The 19,313-nt window shown below is 49.0% G+C and overlaps 1 protein-coding gene and 1 non-coding gene across 2 annotated transcripts in view; both read right to left on the reverse strand.

The window, feature by feature from the left end:
- Positions 1-19,313, reverse strand: part of ZNF462 (zinc finger protein 462) — a 136,831-nt gene that overhangs the window by 13,982 nt on the left and 103,536 nt on the right. Inside the window, 3 exon segments of the mRNA XM_023753305.1 lie at positions 7,495-7,718; positions 14,293-14,429; positions 16,893-17,154. Of these exon segments, the coding sequence (XP_023609073.1) occupies positions 7,495-7,718; positions 14,293-14,429; positions 16,893-17,154 (623 nt within the window).
- LOC111825867 lies at positions 16,452-16,657 on the reverse strand. Its single transcript, XR_002829082.1, has one exon. It is a non-coding gene; the product is annotated as a small nucleolar RNA SNORA73 family (small nucleolar RNA).

Consider the following 19,313-nt stretch of genomic DNA (forward strand, 5'->3'; position numbering starts at 1 on the left):
AAAACATGCTTTCCTGCCAGACCCATCCTAGCAAAGCAGACAGCATCAACTCGTGTTGAGAATCTCGGCATAACTCCGGTCCCAAGTTCTCCAGAGAGCCGAGTGCAAGGATCATTAAGAACGTCAGACCGCTCTGCTGTTGGCCAGTGGAGCCCTGGCCAGTCTCCCGGGCTGGAACTCAGAGGCAAAGATGCTGATGCTGCCGCCACGTTCTGCTTCTTGGAACAAACGGAACACTTAACATTTCCTACTTGAAGAGTGATTTCATTGATTGATTGAGCAAACAGCTAGTGGAGCCTTTACAGCATGCAGGGCACTAGATCAGACTTGGGAAGGAAAGAGAGGTAAGTAACGGGGTTTCCGACTTAAGAACAGTGCATCCAATGGCAAGACAGGGACTTGCTGAGAGTCAAGTGCAAGGTCAAGCAGCATGAACTAAAGGCCTTTATAGAGGAAGAAGGAAAGTCCTATGGACGCCTGGAAGCAGGAGCAATTACTTCTGATGGGAGAGGTGAGTGGATAGTTTCGAAGGAGATAGAGAATGTGGACCATCTGCTTGGGAAATATCATCTCAGGTTCTGCCTGGCAAGTTTCTCTGAAAAATGGCCTCACCTCCTTTTCATCTACTGAATTCTCTCTTGAAGATACGGGTCTAGAACTGATAAATCAAGAAGCAAGACTAACATGAGGGAAAACGGAGCTGAAATGACCTAATCTTCTAGAGAAACCTTTAGCTTGCAGAAATCCTTGGGGCTTGTAAAACTAAAGTTGCTAGTCCTATATAATAAAAGGGTAATATGCAAATTGACCCTAACAGCAGAACGACTGGGAATGACTGGTCACTATGACATACACTGACCACCAGGGGGCAGATGCTCAATGCAGGAGCTGCCCCCTGATGGTCAGTGCGCTCCCACAGGGGGAGCTCTGCTCAGCCACAAGCCAGGCTGACGGATGCCAGTACAGCGATGGTGGTGGGAGCCTCTCCCGCCTCCTCAGCAGCACTAAGAATGTCCGAATGCAGCTTAGGCCTGCTCCCCGCTGGCAAGTGGACATCCCCCGAGGGCTCCCAGAGGGATGTCTGACTGCCAGCTTAGGCCCAATTCCCCAGGGAGTGGGCCTAAGCCAGCAGGTGGTCATCCCCTGAGGGGTCCCAGACTGCGAGAGGGCATAGGCGGGGCTGAGGGACGACCCCCCCCCCCCCGCCCTGAGTGCACAAATTTTTGTGCACCGGGCCTCTAGTAATAAAATAAAATAAAAAAGTGGCCAAATGTGTGTTTATGATCTGGTGTTGGGCAAGGTGCTTCTTTTGTTTTGTTTCTTCTCTCATTTCCTTTGCTGGAAACAAACAAATGCTCTATATGACTTTTTTTTTTTTTTTTGGCCACTGTGGATTTCACTGGTCCAGAAAGCTGAACAGTTTTATTGGAAACACTAAACTGCTGGTGATTCCTCCTGAGCTTAGTGTTCTGCTGCTTTTGCCAAACTGGTGAAAAGGAAGAGATACGAGTTCCTTAGAGTTCAGCCGCCTGAGGCTCCATTTGTATAAAAAAATTAAAAACATTTCAAAGTAAATTAAATTAGTGACTGTGTATTGCCTGAATAGACTATCCTTCTAAATTTAATATACAGAACATGACAATTTTACGAGCAAACTAAGTTAGAGATAATATATTTTTATGCTCCTTAAAGTAGCAAAGAGACTTCAGAACCATAAAGAACACTAACAAGGTACTGAATAGAGTTAAACTTTCTTTAAAAAATGTGTTTTGTGGTTTTTTTTTAAAATGAGAGTGCAAGGATTGTGGGTTGGTTTTTGTTTTGTTTTTTTCATGACTTCAAGTTATCTGGAGATGTTACGTTTTAACTTTCACCAGCATTGCTAATAAATGGCACTGTAGATATAGGACTTCATTGAGTGTGTGTGTGTGTGTGTGTATTGGCGGGCGGGGGGGATGGAGGGAGGGAGAATGGAGGGGTTGAAATAATAGAATAATCTGTCTTTTAGGAAATCTAGTGAGATCAAAAAATGACAGGAAGTGGAGGATGGAAAAAAATGTAAAGATACTGCACTGCTTACTTTAGACTCCAAGATAGTCCAAGTGCTTCCTTGTCCGCCAGCACAGAGAGAAAGGTCTGGGGAGACCAGGTTCTAGGCCACCTGGAAAATGAGTGCTGGTTGGCTACCTCCCCTTGGCTTCCGGGGCCAAACATGACAGCTTCAGTCCGGCCACTTGAGAATTGGTTCTTAAAAGGCAGGCTGCATTTAATGCCTCCCCCTCCTGCTGTAACCAGTGTTTGGTCCCATGAACCATACAGTCTTTACTGACATTCCTGAGGTTTATCAGCTTTGCAGGCAGAATGGACAACTCCAGTTTTCCATGTTCAGTTTTGTGTCATCAAACCCTTTGGCTGAAAATACATCCTACAGTGTCTTTTAGTTTCCTCTGTGGATTCTGTCACAAAATCAGCTAAAGCTACTCATGGAACACAGAGTTTTAAAGCTGAAGAAAAAGAAGCAAACCTTAGCTTAGAACCTATTGCTAAGTCTCCTGCACATTTCTATTTTGGGCAGTTTACACGTTAACCTGGATCTCGGGCATCTTGCAGACTTATCTGTCCAGGATCGACTTTATGAAAGCGGCAGGAAATTAACATTTATTGAGAGCCTGTTATGTGCTAGATCCTGGGAAACGTGCATCTTTTAGGTGTTGAGTTCTGCTTTCCTCATTATAAAATTCATCTATTATATATTTTTTAAAATCACCTATTTTAAATGAACAGTTCAACGAGTTTCAGTGTTCATGCACTTGTGCATCCTTCAACACAATCTGTTTAAGACCCCTCCTATTACTCTAAGAAGTTCCCTCACACCCTCTGCAAGGAATCCCTGCACCCTAACTCCAGCCCCAGCCAACCTCTGATCTGTTTCATCTCTAGTTTTGCCTTTACTGGGCATTTCATATAAATGGTGTCATACAATCTGAAGTCTTTTGTGTCTGGCTTTTGTACACTTAACATGGTATTTTCAAGAACTATCCACATTGTTGCGTGTGTCCATCACTCATTTCTTTTTATTGATAATCAGTATAATTCTACTGTGTGGATATACGTATGTGTCACATTTTATCAGTCAGCTTTATGTGGGAGGAGACTTGCTGGATCGGGTGATAAGTGTATGTTTAGCTTTTCAACAAATGCTCCAAATGCTCCCAAGTGGATGTGCCATTTTATACTCCAAACAGCCCTGGGTGACATTATCTTTGTCATTTTAAATCAGTTATCTTCTTACTACTGAGTTGTAAAGGTTCTTTATATTTTTTAGTTAAAGTCCTTTGTTCCATAATTACTTTGCAAATATTTGCTTCCCATCTGTTGCTTGCTTTTTCATTCTCTTAATGGTGTCTTCTGAAGAACAAAAATTTAATTTTGATGACATCTAATTTATTTTTTTCTTTTGCTGTCCAGAACTTTTGTATTGTATCTAAGAAAATGTTCCCTAACCAAAGGGAAATTTTCTACTCTTTTTCTATAAGTTTTATACTTTTAGCCCCTTCGTTGAGGTTCACAATACATTTTGATTTAATTTTTGTGTTGGAAGTGATGTTAAGGGTCAATGCTCATTATTTTGCATATGGAAGTCCAACTGTTCCAGCACTTTTTGTTGAAAAACTATCTCTTCTTTATTGCCTTAGCGCTGGGATGCAAATCAATTGACCACATATCTGAGGATTTATTTCTTCTGCACCACTGATCCAGACATCTATCCTTATGCCAATACCACATGCTCTTGGTTACTGTAGCTTTATAGTAAGTTTTGGCATTAAGAAGAATGAGTCCTCCAATTTTGTTCTTCCTCCACACTGTTTAGGCTATTCTAGGTCCTTTGCATTTCCATATACATTTTATTCTCAGTTTATCAATTTCTACCAAAGGACAAAGCCTACTGAGATTTTGACAGAGAGTACACTGAATATATAGATCAATTTGGGAAGAATTACCAATATTGAATCTAGTCCATGAATATGGTATATACTGCATTAAGTTAGTTCTTTTATTTCTCTCACTGATATTTTGTAGTTTTCATTGTACAGCTTTCACAGGTCTTGTGTTAAAATTTATTAAGAATTTTATTCTTTTTGATGTATTAGCAATGAAATTGACCTGTTTAAAATTTCATTTTCAGATTTTCCATCATCAGCATATAGAAATATCATTGATTTTTATTGATTGACCTTATATCTTGCAACTTTGCTAAACTCATTAATATTCTAGCAACTTTTAAGTGGATTACTTAGGATTTTCTACCTACAAAGATCACATTGTCTGTGAATAAAAACATTTTATTTTTTTTTCCAATTCTTATGCCTTTAATTTCTTGTTCTTGTCTTATGGTCCTTGACTTTTGTACCTAATTATTAGCCAACGTCTCTTCAGTACACTGTATGCTCCTACACCCATTTCATGAATGCTGAAATCAGATTTTTGTATATCCTTCACCCTAACAAATGACTATTTTTAATAGTGCATAAATGCCTTCCAGTCAAAAATTCTATTTCAGCAGCACTGCTATCTTTGTTTATAAAATAGTGTTTGGATAATTATTTAAAACATGTGAACTGCATTTTGCACTTATCATTTAGAAAAGAAGGAACAGAAATGGGAAAAAGATAGTGCTGCCATCAGTAATAAGCAGGAGTCTCATAAACGTAATGGCAATTGAGACAAAGATGAAAATCATTAGCCGTGTGAAAGCGGCAATTCTGTGGCATCAATTAGGTGTTCGGCGGACTTAATAAGCTGGTCAACCACAAGAAGAATAAAACTAAAGAACATAACTTGGCAACTGAACATATAACATCAAAGTCGTGTCTGAAATGCAAGGTCTAATCAGGGATTTTATCATACACGTTAGGTCTTCAGGAACGTAACTGCCTTTGTGACACGTACAACCACTGTTCTACTTGAACACAAATCAGTTCACAGATACACTGAAGAACACAGTGGATCTCAAAATGTGGGAAATACCAGGACTTCCTTTAATCTTACAAAACCTGCCGAGGAGGGTGTCACGATTCCCACTGAGAAATCACAAACCAGACACAGAAATGAAGTCACTTGCTGAAGTTATAGTCAATAGTGGAGACAAGACTCAAACCCAGGTCTGTTTGGCTCCAAACGCTCTAAACAAGGCCTGTTTTCCTGAGCAACACAGTTCCCTGGTGCAGATGCCCGAGTCCGGCCTTGCTCGCCTGAGCAGGAAGCCTCTGGTTGCACATCTGCATGGCTTCTAACCCCAGGATCCCCCAGTGACTCACAGGCTACCCTGCAACAACTAGGGAAGAATGATCATCCTGACTTGCTCTAGCCTAAAACTACCAGCCTGAAGTTTGAACACAATCTATACTAATAAAAGGGTAATATGCTAATTAGACCAGATAGACCAGATGTCTTCCGGACGTCCTTCCAGACAAAACCATGGTGGTGGTGGCAGAGGCAGAGGTGGTTAGGGGCAATCAGGCCGGCAAGGGGGAGCGGTTAGGGGCATCAGGCAGGCAGGCAGGCAGACAGGCAGAGGCAGTTAGGGGCGATCAGGCAGGCAGGCAGAGGGGTTAGGGGTGATCAGGCAGGCAGGCAGGCAGAGGGGTTGGGGCGATCAGGCAGGCAGGCAGGTGAGCAGTTAGGAGCCAGCGGTCCTGGATTGTGAGAGGGATGTCCGACTGCCAGTTTAGGCCCGATCCCGCAGTCGGACATCCCCCAAGGGGTCCCAGATTGGAGAGGGTGTAGGCCGGGCTGAGGGACAACCCCCCTCCCGTGCACGAATTTTGTGCACCGGGCCTCTAGTAAATAATAAATAAAAAGATGTGAGGTGGTTACATAAATAAGATACATGGACATACATTTGAGAGCTGGGTTTGAAATCAGTGAGTGATTTTCCGTTGAGTTTGGGGGCAGAGATGCCCAGGAAGTTGGACTAAGAAAGGATATTAAAGTTTTTAAGTGAGGTAATTCAGGCTTTCTCTGCTTTCATGTTTGGGCAGATGCATTAGAAAATGAATGCAGAAAAGTTACCATAAAAATCATTAAACTGTGGCTGGGCAATAAAGTTCAGCCTTCTCTCTCAACACCCCACCAGGAAAATTCTAACCCTTGGGTGCAGGTGACTCAGACCGAAGTCTTTACTGTAGTGTGGTTGTGCAAGGCCAGGAGTGAGGCTCAGGCTGTATTTCCACGGAGAGGACACGGAGCAGGAGAGAAGGAAGCAACAGCGCAAGTGCTTCTCCTGGTGCCCTAAGAACACACTCGCTAGAGGTTGTGGATTTCTTGGTTAATTAGAAAGCCTTTCAACAGGCTCTTTCCAGAAACAAATACAAATCACAGCGCCCCCTGCACCTGGCAACACATAAAGCCAGAAACAATCCTCTCCATCCCTGAGGTGAAAAAATAAGCCCCGTGAGAAGTGAGGAGGCTGTGCTGCATCACGGTACCCTCTGAGCAGCAGCTCTTTTGAAAGAGATCCCCCCTCCACACCTTTAATTTTACTTCCTGCGTGAACCTGGTCATCGATCCCACTCCCCAAATAACACACGCATCTTACAGCCCGTCTAGTGTGTACACGTGAAGTGGGATGCCCTGGGAAAAGCTTCGTAGTTAGCACAATATTAGAAACAGCCTACACAACCGAGGGACACGGGCGAGGAGGGGCCTGCAACTATGGGTTCACAGCCTTCCGCCTGTTTGTAAATAAAGTTTTATTAGAACATGCCCATGCCCATTCCTAGAGGTCTTCTTCTATGGTGGCTTTCTTGTTACAAGGGCAGAGTTCCACAGAGATGGTCTGGCCCACAAAGTCTACAATAACTACTATCTGGCCCTTTACAGGAAAAGTTGGTCAGTCTTTGAGATAATATGTTCAAAATAATATGGAAAAATACCCATGTTAAAATGTTAAGTAAAAAAAAGGGTAAATCAGCGGTTTTCAACCAGTGTGCTGCAATAATTCTTAAAACATGCAATACCTGACTACTCAGTCAGGGCACTGACCTCTTTTCCCTTAGATTGTCAAATAAAAAAATGACAGCAGCCAACACAATAGCCACCTGGTGTGAATGAATCAAAATTATACCTTTTTTTGTCAGATCGGCAAAAAACGTATTTTTTTGGTGTTCTGCAGAATTTTAGTAATTAGTTTATGGGTGCCACGAGATGAAAAAGGTTGAAAATAGCTGATGAAAATCAAAGGAAAGTGGGCCTAAGAGAGACCAAAGTGTTAAGCAGTTGGGTTTGGGTGGTAGCCTTACGGGTGATTTTTCTTACTCCATCTATAATGACCTTACACGTCTGCTATGATAGGAAAAACCGAACCTCACTGCAAACACGATTTCAGCTCGCGTCTGCCTCGCACGCAGCGGGCGTGACGACTTTCAGCAGCCCCGCCCGGCTCGGCCGCGCACGGGTGTGCTGAGGGTGGGAGGCCGAAGTCCCGGCAAGTACCTTATGCTCGTCCCGAAGGTGGCCGTCCAGTTCCTCCGTGTGCTTGGCCTCGTAGTAGCAGAGCTGGCACTTGTACGGTTTCAGTTCATTGTGCTTTTCTATGTGTTGCTGGAGGCTCTCGTCACTGGAGCAGGTGAAGGTGCACTTGTCGCAGCGGAAGACCACTCCCTGCAGGTACTTGGACAGCTTGGACCGGCACACCTCGATGGGGACCACGCGCTCTTCTGTGGGGACAGGGTGGAGGGGAAGATGGGGATCGTTACTGACGGCAAGCAGACCTTCTTCCTTCGGAACATGAGCGGGAACTCACCCCTTCAATTAGCTACTTCTTATGACTTTCAGCCCGTGAACCACACGCACAGACTCCCCCCTCCCCTCCATCTTCCGAACTAACGTGTTCCTCGACACAAATCGGTGTTTCTGAGACCAAAAGCTCTCTGTGTATTACTATCCAGAATGATCTACAAGCAGGGGTGGGCAGGCTGGATGGTGCTTGGTAGGTTCGGAATGGAGGTGAGGGAAGGAGGGGCGAGGGATGGGAAGTGGCGGCCGTTTCTACCAACATTACTGACGATCGACAGCGACCGATTCCTACTTCTCCCATGTGATGTGGGTGGACTTGCTGATGTCTTTAAGGGGGCAGGACACCGACATTCCCCAAGCACCTCTGTGCCCCCACTGTGCGCCTTCCTAGCAACTCAACCAGGCTCAAGTTACTCCCATTTCTCAAAAATGAGTAAGGTGAAGGACAGAGCTCTCAGGGAACTTCAAAACCCACAGACACTGACATTGGCCACGCTGCCGACCTGTGAACCCATGATGGCATCGTCTCCAATTCCATTCCTGTTCCCCTTCCTACATGTTCTCCAGGGGGCAGTTCTCCTTTCCCAGACACCGAGGGAATGTCTAACATCAAATCTGAAAACAAGCCCGTGCACTTTCATTCACTGAAACTCCAACTCCCGCTGTGAAGCGCTCGCAAAATGGAAAGGCTGCGGGCAACCTGCAGGCGGAGGGGGTGGCGGCGTGGGAGACATGGAGGATTTGTGCCTTTTCAATCCCTAATCTGACTGTCATGGGGGTGGGTGGGGGATAAAATAAAAGAAGAGGATTTGGGTGCTTTCCCCGGGAACATCCAAACGCTGCAGGGCTGGGAACGCGTGCGTGCCTGTTTACGTTGCACTCCCTCGCCCTCGTGTTTAACTGCTCAAATTAAATTTCACACCAGTCTGCCCAGAGCATCGGCACACGCGCCAGAAACCCATGCCTGGGATAAAATTAAAATCTGTGCTATTTATGCAAGGATCAAATATAGCGCGCGTTTCACGCTGTCTGGATTTCAGAAGGCTGTCTGTAGGTTTACAAATGGACGCACACAACATATACTTACATTATTTAGAAACAGCGACGTATTATTAAGTCAAGAAAGCGTGATTTATCCTCAGAGCCACTGAGCAGCGAGGTTCCCCGAGCGAGCGTCAGTATCTGGTGCGCCGGCGGGAGGCACGGGGGAGCCCTCCCTTTGCTGTTGGGGTGTGTTGGGTGCCCGGGGAGAGTCCCCCCACCCTGTGCTGTGCTTGAGTCTCAACCGTCACATCCTCACTGCAGGGCAAGCACTGCCTTGGGAGCCGTGAGTGCAGCGACTAATTGGCCAGCAAAGGAGCTGGGCAGGGGGAGCTGGGAGGGGGGCCTGCGACTCCCTGGAGCTCTATGCACGCATCGTTTTCCCGAAGCAAAGAGTCAGCCGCTCATTTAGAAATGTAAGTGTTTATAAACCGAAGGGCGGTAGACAGCTAAGAAACACACGATCACCATGCAATCCACACATTTTCCTAGAAGGGCAAATGTTTACCAGCCTTCCAACCATTCAGCTCCACGGTTTGGTGTAAAGGGACGAGGAAACGCGTTGGCGTAAACCAGGAGCCTTACGAGAGCCCATCCGATGATGCGTGGCTCCTCTAACCCAGAGCTTCTCACGAGTAACAGGCCTGACATGTTGGGGCCGGTAATTCCTCGTCGTAGGGGCCGTCCCGTGCATCGCAGGGTGGTCATTGGCATGCCCGGCCCCGACTCACCAGACGCCAGCAGCACCCCCTCCTCCCCACGTGTGACAACCCAGAGCGCTCCCCAAGGAGGCAAGGTGGACCCTGGTTGAGAACCACTGCTCTGGGCACCAGGCCAAGCACTAACGCCGGCTGCTCTGGGTCCGACGTGAGTGGCCACGCACCGTGAGCAAGCTGGTGCCCACAGCAGGAGATGGGGTGCAGCTGAACCAGGGGGACCAGCACCCGGAGGGCATGCTTCCACTCGGGGTCACAGGCAGTGCTGACCCGAGCTTTTCTGGCACCTTCCTCGAGACTGTATCCCCCTGGCTCTCTTTGCGTTTGTTCCTGACTTATATTCTGTCATTTCTTCCACGTCATCCTTGGGCTCTGGCCTGTGCCGTGGCCCTGGCCTGTCGGCCTCAGTGGACGGTTAAGTTTTCCACAGAACCATGTCCAACACCTTGAAGATGTCGCCCAGGCCCCATCCGGCCTCCACTTCTCCCCTGTAAAGCATCGGTCCTTTCCAGCTTGTTTTTATGGGTCTCCGTTTGAATCCCTCTACCACTCCGGTTCGTTTTCTTCGCAGCGTCTAGTCTCGCTCTATGTGCCTAAGCGGACTTTACACAGTCCTGAGCACCCGGAACAACACTGTGGAGTTTAAATAACGGTGATTTAGGCGAACGACCGCTACGATTTATGAAGTGCTCCCGCGTTCCGAGTGCGGTCAGGCACTGTACCCCACAGCGACTGCTCATTCTCCCAACACTCTGCGGAGTCCGTGTTATTATCTCCGTGTGTGGACGGGGAACCTGAGAACCCACCTGTCCGCTACCCCCTCCAAGTGCCTCCCCTGGTTCAGTCCAAGTTATGACCCGGGAGCCCAGGCCTCCTGACCTTGGCCAGGGCCCTCCTCCTTCAGCCCCAAGCACAGGGAACATCCCATCCGCATGCAGCCAACTTACAAGCCTCTCATTCCTAATCGTGTAAAAAGGCAAACGCCGTCGACGTCTAAGGCAGCCACTTCTACCTGAATTTCTTTCAAACATCCTCTGGATTTGCTAGAAGGTAAGTTCCCTGCTTACTTATCCTGGGAAAGGTAGGGCTTCCCACTCCCAAACTGTGCCGTGACCAATCACGTCCGTCCAAGGCTCTTCGTTATATGGATTTTCACTAGCACTACTTTTAGAAAACTGTTAGCTTTTTCTTTCGAAAAAACATAGCTAACATGACCAAGATTAAAAAACACAAACAGGAGAGATTTTGAAAGGCGGGCAACGAGCGACGGCGTTTTCTGAATGAGGTTATTCATTACTGAGGCGAGTGGAGGACCTAGTTAGAGGCGGGGCCGTTTCTAGGTGTGGACTGAGCCTGTCTTGGCTGCAGAAGCTCGGTGCTCGGGGCTTTTTTTCTGTGGGGGCAGCGACAACTGTGGGCCTTTCTTGACTTCACACCTCTCCAAATTACCCTGGGTAAGAAATCAGGCCTGAATCACACTCATTGTGACTCAGCTTCCAGCGCTGGCTGCGAAAATATTATGACTTCAGCGGTCCAACTACAAGATAGATGGTGTCTCGCATCTCCTACTCACGTCTGGTGCTGCAGCTGGACAGGCCCCGAGAGGCCGACCCGAGAGACATGCACGTGGAGGCACGTGGGTGCCGGGGGCTGCAGCACCGGGAGGTGCTCTGTGGACAAGCCTGCGGAGCTGCAGCTACAAAGTGCGGTCACTTCTGCTCAAAACGGCGAAAACCACCTCCCTGCGGAGCAGCACCCCCGAGTAAAAACCCTTCCTGAAAGGAGACCGCACGCGCTTGGGTTTCCTCCCACACATGCCAAGCCCAAGGGGGGCAGGGAGAGGCTTGGAAGTCATCGGCGCAAACCATCACATGCAGCGCCCAGACCAAAGACCCACCCATCACTCCCTTGCAACCAAAAGCAACAAGGGTGAGTCCTAGAAAGCTGGTAGGAATATAACAAAAGTCTCTTTAAAAGATCACCCTCTGCACTGGCCAGCGTGGCTCAGTAGTTAGAGCACAGGTCTAGGTCCACAGACCAAAGGGTTTCCAGTTTGATTCCCGGTCAAGGGCATGTACCTGGGTGGCAGGTTTGCTCCCCACCCTGGTCAGGGTGTGTTCAGGAGGCAACCAATGCATGTGTCTCTCTCACATTGATGTTTCTCTCTCTCTCTCCCCCCTTCCCTCCCTCCCTTTCTCCTTCCCTAACAATCTCTCTCTAAGAAAGCAGTAGAAAAATATCAGGTGAGGATTACAACAACATCATCATCCCCTAACATAACCATCTCAAGACACATAAACATACGCACAATAACTTCTGGTGAGACGTTATTAAGTTTCAATGTGAGCCAGGTCACCACCCTCAAGCCAGAGAGAGCTGGAGACCACACCTCTAATTTGAACAGACAAACACATTTGATGGGGATGGAAGGGAACATGTAATTTCGCTGAATAAGATGAAAGATTGGCCATCTCACTGTACATTTTTTTTTCCTCAAGAAAAATGACACTGATCAGATAAATTAGGGGAGATCAGTTCTGGTCCAAAGAGACAGCCACCTACAAGTTTCAGTTAAATTCATTATCTGTTTAGGTACTGGGGTTACAGGCTGGGAAATAACTTTATGCTCACATGCCAACTGGAGAGCAGTGTCAGCAAATTACACAGCTCCATAATTATAATGCAAATATTTGGCAAAAAAACACAACACACCCGTGTTTCATCCCATAATTCAATCTGTCCACTGCAGGTGCCCAAGGTACATATAGGCAGAGCTACGCACGAGGCATCCTGCTTCCAATGACCACAAATTCAATGGACATAGACTCATGAAACTATCCCTTTGTTCATCGTCGCTCCTCCCATGAAAGTTCAAGTTCCCTCAGTGCACAGGCCTTGCCTGACTCGCCATGGCTGTATCCCAAGAGCTTAACACAAGGCTAGCATCCTGTGAGCGTTCAGTAAACGGCGCAAAGGGACCCACACAGGGAAGAAGGCCTGTGCAGATGGAGGCGGAGACTGGCATGATGCAGCCAGAGGCAGGGGATGCCAGGAGCCACCAGAAGCCAGAGCCAAGGAAGGGATCCTTTAGAGCAGCGGTCGCCAACCTTTCGGACCTCCTGGATCACCAGTGGTCCGCGGACCACCGGCTGGCGACCGCTGCTTTAGCCTGCAGGGAGAGCACAGCCCTGGGAAACCTCCATTTCAGACTTCCAGGCTCCAGAATGGTGAGAGAAACTTGTTGCTTTAAGTCGCCCCGGAAAGGAACAGACCTCACCTGAAGTCTGCACTACCTCCTGAAGTGTTACCATGGCTGTTTGAAAGCCACCCGCTCCACCTTTCGGACCCTGAACAGAAGCCCATCGGCCACTGTGAATCTCCGAAGACACCTGTCGCTCCCTGCCTTATCCTTACCCACGCACGCCTCACCTCCTCGAGGAAGGCAGGCGCTGGGTCTTACAGACCCCATCGTACCCAAAGAGCCCGGCACAGCGGGGCGTGTGACCAGCAAATAACGAACGCCTGCGGGATGCACGAGTGAGCAGTCCGCTCTCTCCTGCCACAGCCAACACAAACCAGGAGCATTTCTCATTCAGGTTTCCCGGGAGCAAAACAGATTCTCTCTTCCTTTCCTCCCTATTTAAACACCCATTTGTCTGGGCGAAAAGTTAAGGGAAGTTCGATTCTGGGAGCAGTCGCTCTGTCTCAGGACCAGTTCAGCAGTTGTTTTTCGTGCCTTTCATCGCAAGTGTTTTAATTCACGGAGGCCTCAGAAAGACATCTTAGTCTTAACACAGGCCCCAGAGACCACAGATGTTTACTCTTCCAGGGAGCCGGGGGGGGGGGGGGGGAGTGGTGCAGAGTGCACCACATCTTGTGCCGAGATCAGCCCCACTCGGCAAGGCAGACACCCGACCGTCTCTCGACTTGTCAAGACCAGCCTCCCACTGAGCTGCATTCTGAGTTGGGCTGGCCATTAGCATTTAATCTCTGGCATTTCATCTCGCTCTGCGCCCCCTCCCTTATCTGGCTCCCTGTCCCCCTTCCTTGCGTTCTCAGCGCAGGGAGGGAAAGTCACGGAGCTCATCAGGATCGAAGCTCTGACCCTGCCCGGCGGCAGCAGGGAAAGAGGGAGTCAGCCGCAGAGGTGAGGTCTCACCGTTCCTGTTTGCTCGGCAGCAGCACTACCCACGGCCCCTCCCAAGCTCTGAGGGGGCACAGAGCCTCCGCCACACATGGGCCCAGGGACCAGAAGCCAGGTGACTGAGGCGGAACCCCAGGCGGGACCCCTCGGACTTCCTGCCTAAATGTTCCGCGCTGCTTCTCCCCAGCTTGCAGGGCGCCACTTGTCTGATTCAAACTTAGTAGAAAAAGAAACGGATTCTCCCAAATACTCCATTTTTTTTTAAAGTATAGTTGACCCATATCAGTTACACTAGTTTTAGGTGTACGATATAGTGATTCACCATTTTTATACCTTGCACTCTGATCACCCCACTAACTCCAGTAATCAATCATCTGTCATCATGCAAACTTATCACAATATTGACTACATTCCTCTCCCCTTTTCACCCATTCCCCCATCCCTAAACAGAAACCTAACACTTTATTCTTGAAAAGGAGAAATTTCTTATTAAAATCCCTAGAATACCACCCATGCCCCTGCCACCGTGAGAGGGCACCCTATGCCACCCGGGCCACCCTCCCCCGCCCCGAGAAAGCCGAGTTGGGAGGTTACCTCGGTGCAGCACGATGTGGTCGATCATGTTGCGCTTGTATTTGGTGTGGTAGAGGCAGAGGGGACAGCGAAGGTCTTTGGGGCCCTCCTCCGGAACAGCCGAGTGCCCGGCTTCCACGTGCATAGTAAAAGCAGATCTGGGGGAGAGGCGGGAGACAGACAGGTGATCAGCGTGACAAGGGACCGGTTCACTCGCGTGCACACCCCCTGCTGGTGATCTGGCTACAGGCTTCCCGTGCGACGCCCTTGCTTGAGGGCCCAAACCACTGCCGTAGGTCATGGTCGCCCACCCAACAACGGACCACGGTCGAACAGTGGTCACCTTTCTGGGAATTTTGCCACTTGGCTGGCTTCAAATTTAGTATAAAAGGAAATGGATTCCCCTAAATACTTTTTTTTTTTAAGTATAGTTGATAGATATTAGTTATACTAGTTTTAGGTGTACCATATAGTGATTCAACATTTTTTATACCTTATGACCACCCCACTAATTCTAGTAATTATCTGTCACTATGCAAACTTACAGTATTGTTGACTAGATTCCCCTCCCCGTTTCACCCATCCCCCCACCCCTCTGGTTTCTGTTTCTATGAGTCTACCTAACACTTTATTCTGGAAAGTGAGAAATTAATGAAATCATTACAACAAAATCCCTACGAGAACGCATTTCTCATCATGCTTGGAAGGAGAGGGACTACTTTAAAGATGGGTGACTGACCACCTGCCTCATGACTCTTCACAGGTAAGGGGGCGGGCAAGTCGGTGAGGAAGCAAGACCTCACCAATCGGTAAACTTCACTCAGAGCCGGGGTTCAGCCTGAAGGTGGGAGAGTACTGCTGCCTCCCCTTCAGCCTTCTCAAAAGTTCATAATTTTTTAAAAATACATTTTTTAATTGATGTCAGAGAGGAAGGGAGAGGGAGATAGAAACATCAATGATAAGAGAGAATCATTGATCGCTGCCTCCTGCACGCCTCCTACTGGGGATCGAGCCGGCAACCCAGGCATGTGCCCTGACAGGGAATTGAACAGTGACCTCCTGGTTCATAGGTCAATGATCAACCACTGGGAGAAAGTTCACCATTTACAAAGCCTTAATAAGACATTTCATCTCATAAGGATGGATGAAACCAAGAGCTGAATGGGTGAGGTCCTCTTCTGATTAACCCGAGTGCTTCCCCCTGGGGAAAGGTGCACACCTGTGGGTGGGCCCGTGTCCCCTGGGCCCTGTGGCCTCCTCTCAGTTCTAAGGTCACACGCGTATTTCTCTGGAACACACCGAACCGAGTGAAGCGTCAGAGATACACTTTCCCATCGAGTGCCGGCAACCACGGGCTGCTGCAGGAGAGACCGGCTGATCCTGCAGGAAGCCCTCTCGCCAGCCTCTCCGTGTGGGGTCTGCAGTCAGGACTGCGGCGGCCTGAGGCTCAGGTCCCGACTGCACCAGGGGCAGATAGTAACAGCCTTACATCTGCAACACGATTACTTTCAACTTTTTAAATTCATGTTTACTTTGTGCCAGGCACTTCAGATGTATGGGTTCATTTACTCCTAAGAGCTCTGTGCGGTAGGTACTACTATTATCTTTATTTTACAGATAAGGAGCCAGAGACACAGAGAGGCTGAGTGACTTGTCCAAAGTCACACAGCCAATAAGGAGCAAAGCTGGGATTCAAACCCAGGCAGTCAAGGCTCCGCATTCTACACTCACCTAAACGGTATCTCCCAGGAGGAGATGACCTCACAGGAGTTTACTTTAAATGACAGGCAGCACCCCATTCTTTGAGCGCATGGGTGCTGCCCCTCACAGGAGCAAAGCTGGCTTTGGATGGTCTTTTTCTAGACTGGAACTCGCTGTCTACGGTTGCTCAAGTTCAGGCTTCACAGCGCCGGGGTCTTGATTCTCTGGGGTTTCTAAATAACGTGATCTTGAGAAATAAGACTTTTCTACCAGGGTAGCAGGGAAGTCACTATTGCCCAACGTTCTCCCCTTGGACTTGGACTGTCAAGAACATTTCCCCCCAAAGACAAATAAAAGGAAAGGGCGACAGTGACAGAGCGCCAAGGGGAAGCACTCACCGCTTCTTGCCCGGGGCTGGGGAAACCCTTTGCAGGATCTCACGCCTGGGGGCACCTACTTGCTTTGACTTTTTTCCCCCTAGATGTTTCCTGCCTGGTTTATCTCCTCAGTCATTGTCCACAGGACTCTGAGAAGTTGTAGGAATATGCAGGCGCAGGCCCAAGGCCTGGCTTTCTCTCCAACGCTGTGGAAAGGGACCGTACATCATGGGGCAGAGCCCTGTGCTCCCCTGCGCCACCTGGACAAAGCCCCGGGGAGAGCGACCTCCCGGGGGTGTCCATGTTGGGATGCTTTTGACTTTTAAACTCGTTGGTTCTGACACAGCTCTTCATCCCTCCCACACGCCCCGAAGCAGTCTCCTGGAACCAGCCTTTTGTGGTACAGACTGGGCCCAACCCCTGCATCACCCGCCCGGCTGGGCCTCCCTTGAGCTCCAGGTCGGAGGGTGTAAGGAGCGTGTGGTGAGGGGCGGAGCGGGTGCAGCGACCTCGTGCTGCGAGGCTGTCCTTCACGCCACTTACTTAAAGCCTGTGTAAAAAGAGCAGTCCTTGCACTTGAAGAGCTTCTTCCCGCCGTGCTTGTCCCTGTAGTGGCGCCTGATGCTCTGGATGTAGCCGGAGGAGAATTCACAGAATTCGCAGTGGAGCACCGCCTCGGCTTTCTGCTCCCCGGCAGCTCCGGAGAGCGGCCCGGGGCTGACGCGGCTGTTGTTCCTCGCCAGCGCGGCCGACTGGTAGTGGTTCAGCTGCTGCTGCACATCTGGAGGCTCCGAGTAGGACGAGTCTGTGGACAGATGGGGGACATGACGCGGACACAGAGAACACAGTGGGGTGACGCTCGGAAACCCCCAATGTTTGTTCCGCCGGCGCTTTTTAAGGGGCTGGGGAATGAGCCCCTCTTTCATCTTCATTTACACTTGACAGCACTTCTCTGGGGAAAGGCAGGGAGGGAGGACGTGTCACCCCCTTTCCTCTGACTTGGAGGGCCCATGCCATTTGGAAAGAAAACTCTGAGGTTCAAGGTTTCAAAGTGAAGGAAGAAAGGGAACTGTGTTCCGTAAAGGAAACGGCAGTGTGGCCACCGGCTGCTGCAAGACACCCGTCCTTGTGGGTGAGATCAATAAACCGCACAATGAGCCCAGGACCCTAGGGGAGAGAGGCAGGTAAGGAGGTGATGCCATATCCCCCCGTCTGCAGCCCAGAATGATTCAAACCTCCCCCTCCCCCCCAAAAAAGCCTTAAACAGAAGTGCTCTGGCTCACGGCACTCGCCAATATAAAAATGTTTTATGCCTTCACAGTCGAGCGATTTAAATTTTAGAATATCAAAATCCAACAGTGCTCCCCTGGAATGGATGGTTAGAGCTGAGTCAGCATGGAAATGGAGATTTACTCACAAATCCCATTAAAATGAAATGCAAACAAGTTTCCCTGAAAGGTGTTTTGAAGTTTGCCGTTCGGACGAGAATGCCGGAACGACGGGCACCAATCTCAACCCAGGAGCCTCCAAGGCCCGGGCGGAGAGATGCGGCCTCGATGGCTGGGAAAATTGGAGTTTCTTCTTTAAATTAAAAAAAAAATAGTAAGTAAATAATTTCTTTGAAAAAAAAAATAAAAGAAAGGCCTTGAACCTTTTCCCAACACGCAGCGTTGCCTGCTGAGGCCGGGAGTTCGACAACGGTCCCGGGTCACCTGCAGCGGCCGAGGGAGGTGCGACCACGCAGGTGAACTTCAGTGGAACTTTCCTCAAAAAACACACACACGGCTCTTCTCTGACAGCCTTTCAGGCAGCAGGGAGAGGGGACAAGGCTGCACCCGCCTCCTCCCCACTTGACGGACACTTCATGTTGCAGGGCACGACCCCCCGCAGACGAGGAGGGTTCGGCAAAACCCGTATGTGACGGAAGTACTCGGTCCATCCCGCTGGCCTCTTCGTTTCCACAAACAAAACCAGAGCAGCCTCTCTTACCGGGAAGGCATCTCCTGCCTTCAACATACGAAGCCACCCTCTTCCGTTCTCGCCCTCCTCCCCGCCCCCGATCTGTGTTCCTCACGACTGAGAAAAACCCCTTCGGAAATTGTACACGAACCTGCCAGACGCACAGAAATGAAACAAAGGGAAACGTGAACAATACCGGAGCCTCCCTGGGTTCCTCACCAGGTGTGAAGGGAAGACAAAGGGAGAGGGAAGGCAGGACACACTGAATTCATTCTGCCCCATTCTTTCATCTCCCTCTTCTCTAGTCCTCGACCCCGCTGATGAACCCACTCAGGATCACAACAATGCGATTGTCAACTTCTCATTCTTCCTTTCAATGGCAGGCTTGTTTACCATTTCAGGGATTGTTCGAGAGGTTTCCTATTTAAACCCTCAAGACCAGTTTCTGCTTAAAACGTACAATGAAGCACACAACGCACCCGCCTCTCTCGTTAACGCGGCGTGAGCTGCGGGCTCCGCACGGTCCCACCAGCACCCCAAGCCCGTCCCTCCCAGCAGTGCTTGTCCTGCTTCCCTCTTAGCTCCTCAGAAGGGAAGCTCTGTGACCCACTATCCATACACACGTCTCCTTAGACTTGGCCCGTTATTCCCTCTAGGGTCCATTGCATAGTCCATTGATCTCAAAGCAATGGATTCGACACCTGAACTCCAGTGTTTACATGTGATACGAAACCAGAAGGAACAGACATGCACGAAGTGGTGGGGAAAGCACCCCAAGAAAGGGAGGCTCCTCACCCTCCCCAAGTGGCAAGGCAACAGGTCGGACCAAGACAGACGTGTGTATCCATGTTATAAACTCCCCTTTTCCTGGGTAAGTCACATGCACAGGTTTATTTACAGCAACAAGCAACTCCCACCCCTTAATGATACAATTGAAACGCCCAGGTTATAGCTTTTGGGGTCTTTTTAGCGCTTTCCTTTTCTCTCTGGTGCCAAGACACACAC

The sequence above is a fragment of the Myotis lucifugus genome, unplaced genomic scaffold (genome assembly GCF_000147115.1).
Source record: "Myotis lucifugus unplaced genomic scaffold, Myoluc2.0 scaffold_43, whole genome shotgun sequence".
NCBI lineage: Eukaryota > Metazoa > Chordata > Mammalia > Chiroptera > Vespertilionidae > Myotis > Myotis lucifugus.